This window comes from Frankliniella occidentalis, unplaced genomic scaffold, assembly GCF_000697945.3.
Source record: "Frankliniella occidentalis isolate FOCC.00 unplaced genomic scaffold, Focc_3.1 Scaffold152, whole genome shotgun sequence".
Lineage (NCBI taxonomy): Eukaryota > Metazoa > Arthropoda > Insecta > Thysanoptera > Thripidae > Frankliniella > Frankliniella occidentalis.
The window spans coordinates 410,946-419,650 of record NW_026267279.1 but is presented as its reverse complement, the minus strand read 5'-3'; the positions used below and the strand labels follow the sequence as shown (position 1 = coordinate 419,650).

Here is an 8,705-nt window from a genome sequence, read left to right as displayed (position 1 = left end):
TCCGCCAGCGCCAGCAGCTGAGCGAAAGAGGTAAACCTGTGCTGACGAGTGCATGGCTTTTCCACGCTTCGCGTGTTTAAAATATTTTAGGAAAAGATATTCAAATTAACACGCGTGTGGGGAGTGGGAAAAGGGGTATTTACATATAGTTGATGCTCGACAAGTAGTGATGACAGTAGGGTGGCACAAAACAAGCGCGTCGAAACTAAATCAATAATGAATCGATCCACAGTCTATGGATTTGTCGTAGACGTTTATTGTGTATGTCACGTTTGTTTCCCGAATCACATTCAACACGTTAAAGTTAAGAAAGAAGGGAGAGATAGAGGAAAATTGTGAACGCAGGGGAAGTCTGTCTGTGTGTGTGCACTGCAAAATGCTTGCAAAGAACAGGTTCGTATTGCAAACTATTTTCTTTGCAGCTTGCAAAGAATTTTCAAGCATCGTAATACGAACTAGTTCTTCGCAAGCTTACAAACAATTTCTTTGCAATGCAAACACATTGTTTGCAAGGATTCTGCCAGCTTGCAAAGAACTTCTTTGCAATACGAACTAATTCTTTGCAATACGAACTAATTCTTTGCAATACAATGCTCACAAATTCTTTGCAACGTTGCAAAGAATATAGTTTGCAAGCATTTTACAGTGTGTGTGTGAGGGAGGGAGGGAGGGAGCAGGAGGACTGCGTCTCTATTCACTTTCCTTCCACACGACGGCGCTGCTCCGCGACGCCTCCTCCCTTCGCACAACATATTGTCGCCAGTGACGCGACGCTCTCGGTCTCGGCGGCCACGCGACGACGCCCTGCGCGCGCGCGTGTGTGTGTGTGTGTGTCCATTATTATCATCATCATTATTGTGAGGTGCGGTGGCGCCGCGTGGCGCCTCAATTGTCCAGTGGAAAGCAGAAGCGGCGGCGGCGTCTCCTCCAGTCGCGGCGCCGTCCTCCACTGGAGTGGGAAGGTCCAGGGTGGGGGGCTGAGGAGGTGCTCAATTTGTCCCATACGCCCTGCGGTGTGCGTGTGTGTGGCTGAGTGTGTGAGTGTGAGTGAGTGAGTGTGCGCGTGCAGTATACGCGCCGCCGTTTGGCACACATCTTGCGTCACATTCTCTGGAAAGGGAAATGGGGGTGGTGAGCGGAATGATGACGGTGTCCTGGCCGCGTGGCGACAGCCGTCGGCGCTCGGCGCTCCACGTCCTGGTCCACTCTACCCGCCGGCCAGGGTCCTGGTGCTGCCAAGAAATGTTTGTTTTTTCCTCTTTTAAAGACCATTAACAGCAAATTGTAAACCTGATTTAACACAATTAAAACAGTTTATCGATTCAAGAAAAGTACAATATTCAACTTTGTTTTCAATTTGAATGAGAACCAATGTGCACTTGGTGTGAAAAAATTGCGACTACACTGGAGAAACAAAGGTAGTGGACTTAGTGCCTTTTATTATGGGTGCTTAAAGTTGGCGCCTTTATGAAGGCAGGGAAGTGTCCAAATGGCACACAGTTGTCACCTTTGGGACATTTTACTGCCTTTCCAGAGGTGCTAATTTTTATGTGAAGGCCCTAAAGCTATTAGCCCTCGAGAAGGAAGAAGGAGAAGGGTGTTGAGTCGAATTTGTTTTTCCAGTGTGTAAAACAACGAGAACCTGTTCTTTTTAACAAGTAGACTACTAAATGTACTACTGGAGTGGAAAATCAATATTGTATTTGATCTATTGTAAAATGTTTTCTTGTTGCGAGAACATTTTTTTTTCCTCTAAATAGTTTGACACGGCGTTTGTGTTTTCATTGTAGGAGTGCTGTCGGTGCTGGGAGACCCGAGCGAGCCCCATGGAGACATCGCGCTGCGCCTGCAGGAGACGGACAGCCCCGTGCGAGTGTCACCGGGCAGCAAGAACCTCACACTCATGCGGAGGCTGGACAAGGAGGTCAGACATAGGCTACACTGTTGTCTTTTATTGCTTTTTTACATCTTATTTTGACAAGTTTTGTTGATTTATTTGTTCTACATCATCACTTATTGTTTCTTTTTCCTCACAGGGCATTGAAGGCCCCGCGTCTGTGTACATCAGCATCATCTGTGATAGAAAACGCACCGCTGATCCGGTAAGTAGTCGCGATTTCAATAAGTACCAAGTGATTTAATTATCTTTTGAAAAATTGCAATAGTGGGATTTTTTTTCTTACTTTTTCAGGGCCTCTCGATTCCGGTCAATATTCGGGTGACGGACGCGAACGACAACGCGCCTCAGTTTGTGAACGCACCATACGTGCTCAACATATCCGAGGTACGGACGAAGAACTTTCCGAAATAACCTTCTATTTAAAAATGAGGACGCCTCGAATTGCAATCATCTTGAGGAGTGTGAATCCCCGAAGCTTACATTTCTGTTCATGTTTGTAATTATCCCTATTATCGCCCTAGGTGACTGTGGTCGGGACGCGGGTGCTGCAGGGCGTGAGGGCGGTGGACGCGGACCAGCCGGGGCCCTACTCCACGGTGCAGTACTCCGTGCTGCCGGGACCCAACGCGGTGAGTATCCTCAAGGCGAGGGGTATATCGGCGGGTGCCACGCAACGTCAACGTCGTCCGCAGTAGAACAACGGCAAACGTTTCTATACTGCCCTTACGAACTGAAATTTCGTTAGATGGTTACTATCGACTATCGTGTCAAATTGCCAGCAATTTTTATTTCCTATTTGAGATTGTGCGTAATTAATAACATTTTAGTCTTTAACGAGTAAAATTTAGAGTAATACTTATTTTTTGATGCGACTTCAGGGGCTCTGGCAAATGACTAGATTTGTTTCAATTTGATCACGTATCACGTGCAAGCGAGTCGCGGGGACAGGGCAATAGCCGTTTATTGCCACCATTTAACGCGAGGCAAATCTGCGCCTGTGTCGGCGCCTCGGGAGGAGAGCACCTCATTTCCTCTTATCAGCTGTTTGGTGAGGATTCCCTTAATCCCCCCAGTGTCGATTGTCATGCCTCTTTAGCAAGGCTGCGTCTGAAGCAGACCGCATGGGTTCTCGCTGACAGTGAATATAATGATTGGATTTTGCACGCAGCCGGTCTTCATCAACAGCAAGAAGGAGATCCTTGAGGTATTTGGGACTTAGAGGGTTGTTCACAAGTCATGTGTTTTCCGAGTGGAGAGTGATGTGACCAAGGGAAAAACGCGTGGTCTGTGCTCACATCCCCTATGGCGCAAACGTAGATGCACGACGTAGAGTCGTAGATGAGTCTTCTGCAAATTATAAAAGACCAGTGCATACTGATGAGCACGACAAAATTTCATGTGGTGCCGATGCCCATGTGATCTTTAGTTAACCCAGCTCACGATCGGCATAACAAACATCGTTCAACAACTAATTTTCCCCTCGTTTTCCAGGACTACTTCATGTTCGTCAATGCACTGGAGGGCACCCTGGTACTTAGGAAGGCGCTGGACTATGAGACGCTGTCCAACTTCACGGTCAACATCCGAGCGCAGGTAACAAGCACTGGACTCAACCTGAGAACATTGTTCTCTGAACTGAGAGCGTACCTATCTGCGCACTCGCCTCTCGTACGGTTTCACTGATTTTGTTTCCGACTGTCTAGGATCAGGGAACCCCGCCGCAGTTCTCGGACACGACGCTCTACGTGCAGGTGGTGGACGCGGACGACCAGAACCCGCGGTTCTACGACGAGCGGTACTCGGCCATCCTCCCGGACCGCGCCGCACAGGTAGGAGCTACAGCTGCTCGGGCTGTGTCCTTCTCAGAGGAAGCAGACGGCCGGCAGGAGGACGGCGAGGATTGCGAGGGGTGCGGCGGTGACCCCGGCGGCAGTCGCGGGCGGCTGGGGCTGGACGTCGAGCCACGACACCCAGGTCATGTTGTGCTGCCTGGGGTCGGCCGCCTCATCGACGGGCTGGTTGATCTGCGGCACCGTCAGGTTCTCCCAGTAGGCCAGCCTCTCCAGCAGCCTGTCGCCGACCTCGCGGTGCGCGTCGCGGACGTCCACGGCCTCGCAAGGGTCGGTGCGCAGGTTGAAGAGGCAGTAAGGCTTGCAGGCGAGGTCGAGGGTGTCGGCGACCGCCTGGCAGGGGCCGGCCCCGGTCGCGGCGTCGGCGCGCCGCTGGCGCACGGCGGCCTCCGTGAGCGCGGGCAGGTGCTTCCCCAGGGCGGCCGCGGCCTCGCTGGCCAGGACGGCGCTCACGTTGTAGGCGGGCACCTCGGCGCCGTGGCCGCTCTCGCTGACGTAGCCGCTGCGGTCCGGGCTCTGCTGGCCGCGGACGAGCTTCCAGTCGGCCTGCCAGTCGCGCTGGATCAGGGCGCCGGCCTCGTCGATGTTGACGAGCACCTCGGACCTGGGGGCCAGGGCGCTGGCCGAGGTGAGGCTCCCCCACTGGCTCACTCCGTCCAGGGGGCCGAGGTCGGACATGTTGCCACCTGGGGCGAGGAGAGGGTGTTACAGGGCGGTTGGCGGTGCGATTTAGCATACACGTTTATTTTTCAGCAGCAGATTAGGTGTCATTAGTGCGAGTAGGCTGTGTGTGAGACTGACCTGCGGCCTGGTAGAAGGTGGGCAGCCAGTCGGTGGCGTGGACGAGGTTCTGGTGGAGGCTGCCCGGGCGGGCCAGCTTGGTGCTCCACACCACAGCCGCGCCCCGCACGCCGCCCTCGTACACGGTCCATTTTTGCTGTGAGATGAAAATCAACCGTTCATTTACTTGGCCCTGCCGAAGCACTCATTGACCTGGCGTGACGGCAGGAACAGCTAGGCTGCTGGTTGGGCTGCCTAGGCAGCAGGCGCCGCACTCACCCCTCGCAGCGGCCAGTTGGAGGCGTGGTTGCTGTGGGGCCCGAGCGTCTCTCCGCCGTTGTCCGCCATGAACACGATGATGGTGTTGTCGAGGATGCCCTTCTCGTCCAGCGCTCGCACCACGCGCCCGACCGACTCGTCCAGCTCCCGGATCACACCTGAGGGGAGCAGGCAGTATCGCAGTTGGGGGTTATTGTTAGAACTTTGCAGCTCGTGAACCGAATTACCCTACGAACGGGATTAGCTAAGTCACCTGCGAGGTGCCGGCGGTCGCTGCCGACGATGTACCCGTGGCGCTTGTCGTTGAGCTCCTCGTCGGGGACCTCGAGGTAGGTGCCGTTGAGGCCGGCGTGCGCGGCGAGGTGCGCGAGCTGGAGGTAGAGGGGTCCCGCGGTCGAGTTGTGCTGGGCGATGATGTCCTCTGCGTGCTCCGTGAACAGGTGCGTGGCGTACTGGCCCCGCAGGTGCCAGGCAGGCTCCGCGTCCAAGTGCAAGTCAAAACCTATGCGCCCCTGTAAAGAACGTGTTTCAATTTTGTTTCATTTTTATCAAACACGTAAGTTTTCAGTTCTTTGAGTTCTTTGAACACGTATCGGAAACGGGGTGTGAATACGAACCTCCTCCAGTCCGTGAGCCGAGTCCATGTGGACGGCGTGGCTGAAGTACGACATGTAGCCGTTCCAGTAGCCCAGGTGGTGGTGGAAGCCGCGGCGCAGCGGCGTGTACTCGGCGTGGTGGTAGCCCTGGTGCCACTTGCCCACCAGGTTGGTGCGGTAGCCCAGGGCGGCCAGGCGCTCGGGCAGCGTCGGGAACTGCAGGGGCAGCCCGCGGGCCTCGCCCGCCTTGAGCGGGTAGCCCTGCATGCCTGCGGGTAGCGGAGCAGGGGAGCAATAGTGAGAGGCCCTACCTACATGAAAGCAGCAATGAGTAGTGTGTGACAACCATGTGTCACCCACATTTGTGTTACGGCCATATGTCACACCTAACCGGCACAACCGCCCCATATGCTTGTCAGGCGCGGTTTTAGGGCTGACTATGGCGATTTACTTAGGGTTGCCTATTTTCAGGGGTTTTTAGGTGAAATTGCCTACCCATCAGGCAGCTGTTGGACACACGATGCTAGAGCGAGACCCACTCACAGAAAATGTGGGTGTGATATCGCACCGTCCCAGGCCGTGGCGAGGAGATAGATTACGCGGTTCACCTCCTTTTTGTCGTCGGTTTTGACGATTCTTTCGGCGCGCGGGCGGCGGCGGCGCATGGCCGCCGGGTGCAGCGGCCTATTATCGCAGGTGTGCCACTCGTGGGCCCTGAGGAAGAGTGCGGAAGTGCGGAAGCAATAGACGCGAGCAATTCCTAGTCCGTGCTGGCGCCAGGTGGCAATACATATAGCAGCGTGGCTTCTGTGTTCTGATTTTAGAATGGTATAATGTCAAATATTTATTTTAAAAAACTCCCTCGATTAGTGGCAGGAAAGCCAAGGCTAACGGCAATCTGAGGCAAATCAGCTAATGTAAACTAGAACTGTAGTCGGCAATCTTCATCAGACTGGCAAACTTTCATCTTCAGTCATACCCATAAAATCACCTCCTTGAAATTAGCCTTGAATCAAGGTGTAAGTTCTCTTTATTTCATGACGTTATTTCAAAGAAACTATATGCAGGGTGTATAGAGACAGCCAGAAGAAAGAGGCTGCCTGAAAAGGGCGTTACGGTGACGGGCGGGGCCGGGCCCTCGGCTGCACCGTGCTCGGTGCTCTACTCTCTGTTGACACGTGGCTCGTAACGCTCGTAACGCGGCTATATCTTATCATTTTGGCGCCGCGCGGTGCGTAAGGTCAGTGAGCGCGGCGCAAACCGGCCGAACTGGTTCGGGGCACACGCGACGACGAACATGTCACGTTATAGAGTCCCTCTTCTGTATCGGCCCCGGTGCCGGCGGTGGAAGTCCCCCGTGCTCGCGTCACGAGCTGATGGGTGACGTTGACGCGGACGTCATGGGTGTCCATGTCCAGTCCGATGCGTCATGCGTTTGCGACCGCCTCCTGGCGGTGTAGATACCCACGGGGTATACCCTCTATAGAGGCGTGTCACAAGAGAAAGGCTCGCGCACACTAAAACCGCATGAAAGGTGGAGCTGCTGGACGCCAAAGTCTTATGCGCTACAGGTGCATATGCGATGCAACAGCGGCGCCATGCCATGGAAATATTCCTCTCATAAGTAATAGTGTCCCGCTCGCACCCACGGGCCGAGGCTACCCGGTGTCCGAGCCGAGGCCCGCGCGGGCCGGGTACCTGCCTGCTCCGGTTCGACCTCACGCTCGCGCCTCGCTCGCGTAGCTCGCGTAGCTCGCACAAAAGCCACTGCTCTCCGATGCGCCGCTATTTACTGACGCTTCCTCCTCCTCCGGCTATACGCTCCTCGCCGTGACCCTGACCCAGTGCGCGGCGACGAGACCCGCCGCTCCGCTATCTCTGGTGATATGTGTCGCACTCGGTTACTACAATGACAATTTTGACAAACTTGTAGAATTTTAAGACAGTCCCCAAGACTGTCTCTACCAAAAGGCTAAAACGTGCCCCCCCATAGTTTATGTATATTTTGAAAATATAGCTAGGTCTTTGAATGCTTTGTTGTTTGTTCCACCTTGTTAAAATCTACCCTGCCGCAAGCAGTAAGAATCACCGGGAATTCCACGTGGAGTATATGGATTTGATTATCGGGTGATGTGCGGTCCAGACAGGCGCGCATTAAGAGGGGGCCTACCTAGATAGCCGCCTGAAAGGAAGACAATTTGACCTACAAAACTAGTCGACTTGCTCTATCCCCCCCCCCTCCCCCGGGCAGACCCTTACTACGCCCCTGTAGTACTTGAGCAAAGTGCATTTTCTCGAAACAAGTGCATGCACTCGAATAAATTGGGTACATGCACTTGTTTCAAGAAAATTAATTTGATTCAAATAACTCCCTTTTTGCGTGTGGTGTGGTCTCCGCTCTGCGTGGCCAACTCACCCGTCCGGATGGGGTACTGGCCGGTGAGGATGGCGGTGCGCGAGGGCGTGCAGGTGGGCAGCACGTAGTGCTGGTTGAGGATGACGCCGCTGAAGGCGAGCGCGTCGATGTTGGGCGTCGGGATCTGGTTGGAGCCGCGGAAGCTGACGTCGTTGAAGCCCTGTGGGGCGGCGTGAGAGGGAATTGTTAAAATCCAGCATGGGGCTGGGCAACACACTGGAAACGCAAGTGTGTGCATTGAAAATGTCACACACTTGTAGGTGTGTGAATGCCCATTTGTGTACTCAAGAGAGTAAATTATTGTGGGTTTCCGGTGTAACTTTTAACAGGAGCCAAGTGGCCTCGCGGTTAGTCAAGTCGAGTCGATGAGATTTCACAGTGTACCCACCAGGTCGTCGGCGATGATGAGGACGATGTTGGGCCTCATGTCGGCGGCGGTGGTGACGACGCCGAGGGCGGCTGCCGCCAGGACGATGGGGAGGAGGGGCATGGCGACGCGGTGCCCGCTGGGGTCCATGGCGATGACCGGTGCGGTGCGGTGCTCAGAGACGAGTCTTGTGTGTGTGTCTCGGGGCGCGCTACCTCGCGACTGCGGCCCGGGCCGGGCGTCTACCGGCTGTCTAGCTGCCAGCGGGCCGGGTCCGGCCGGGGCCGCCGCTGTACCTCTCAATTGTCGCCCCCACCTCGCGGCTAAACACGCGCTGATATGCTTTAGATGGCGCAAGTGCACTGCCTCTGCCTGCTCCGGCCTGCTCATGTTGACTCAGGCAGCTCGTGCGTGCATGCGTGTGTGTGAGTGAGTGAGTGAGTGAGTGAGTGAGTGAGTGAGTGAGTGAGTAAGTGAGTGAGTGAGTGAGTGAGAGAGAGAGAGAGAGAGAGAGAGA

General features: G+C 54.7%; 2 protein-coding genes across 2 annotated transcripts in view; one reads left to right on the top strand and one right to left on the bottom strand.

Annotated features, from left to right (window-relative positions):
- The window catches only part of LOC127750212 (cadherin-related family member 1-like), a 138,482-nt gene extending 136,171 nt beyond the window's left edge, over nucleotides 1-2,311 (top strand). Inside the window, exons 4-6 of the mRNA XM_052271190.1 lie at nucleotides 1,791-1,924; nucleotides 2,037-2,102; nucleotides 2,192-2,311. Coding sequence (XP_052127150.1) covers nucleotides 1,791-1,924; nucleotides 2,037-2,102; nucleotides 2,192-2,311 — 320 coding nt within the window. The remainder of the gene's footprint in view (nucleotides 1-1,790; nucleotides 1,925-2,036; nucleotides 2,103-2,191) is intronic.
- Nucleotides 1,933-8,500, bottom strand: LOC113206193 (arylsulfatase B-like). The gene is made up of 7 exons (XM_026422157.2): nucleotides 8,210-8,500; nucleotides 7,822-7,981; nucleotides 5,427-5,674; nucleotides 5,063-5,321; nucleotides 4,810-4,967; nucleotides 4,552-4,687; nucleotides 1,933-4,436 (listed from the first exon to the last, which is right to left on the bottom strand). The coding sequence occupies exons 1-7, from the start codon at nucleotides 8,336-8,338 to the stop codon at nucleotides 3,763-3,765; spliced, it is 1,764 nt and encodes a 587-aa protein (XP_026277942.1). The 5' UTR covers nucleotides 8,339-8,500; the 3' UTR covers nucleotides 1,933-3,762.
- Nucleotides 8,501-8,705: the final 205 nt, after the last annotated feature.

What these genes read in the sequence shown, in the direction of transcription:
- LOC113206193 (XM_026422157.2), bottom strand. Translation starts at nt 8,338, where the DNA reads ATGGACCCCAGCGGGCACCGCGTCGCCATGCCCCTCCTCCCCATCGTC. An exon ending in CCAGTACCCCATCCGGACGG is followed by an intron (nt 5,675 to 7,821) that starts GTGAGTTGGCCA and finishes CGCTACCCGCAG; the next exon opens with GCATGCAGGGCTACCCGCTC. An exon ending in CGGCTCACGGACTGGAGGAG is followed by an intron (nt 5,322 to 5,426) that starts GTTCGTATTCAC and finishes CGTTCTTTACAG; the next exon opens with GGGCGCATAGGTTTTGACTT.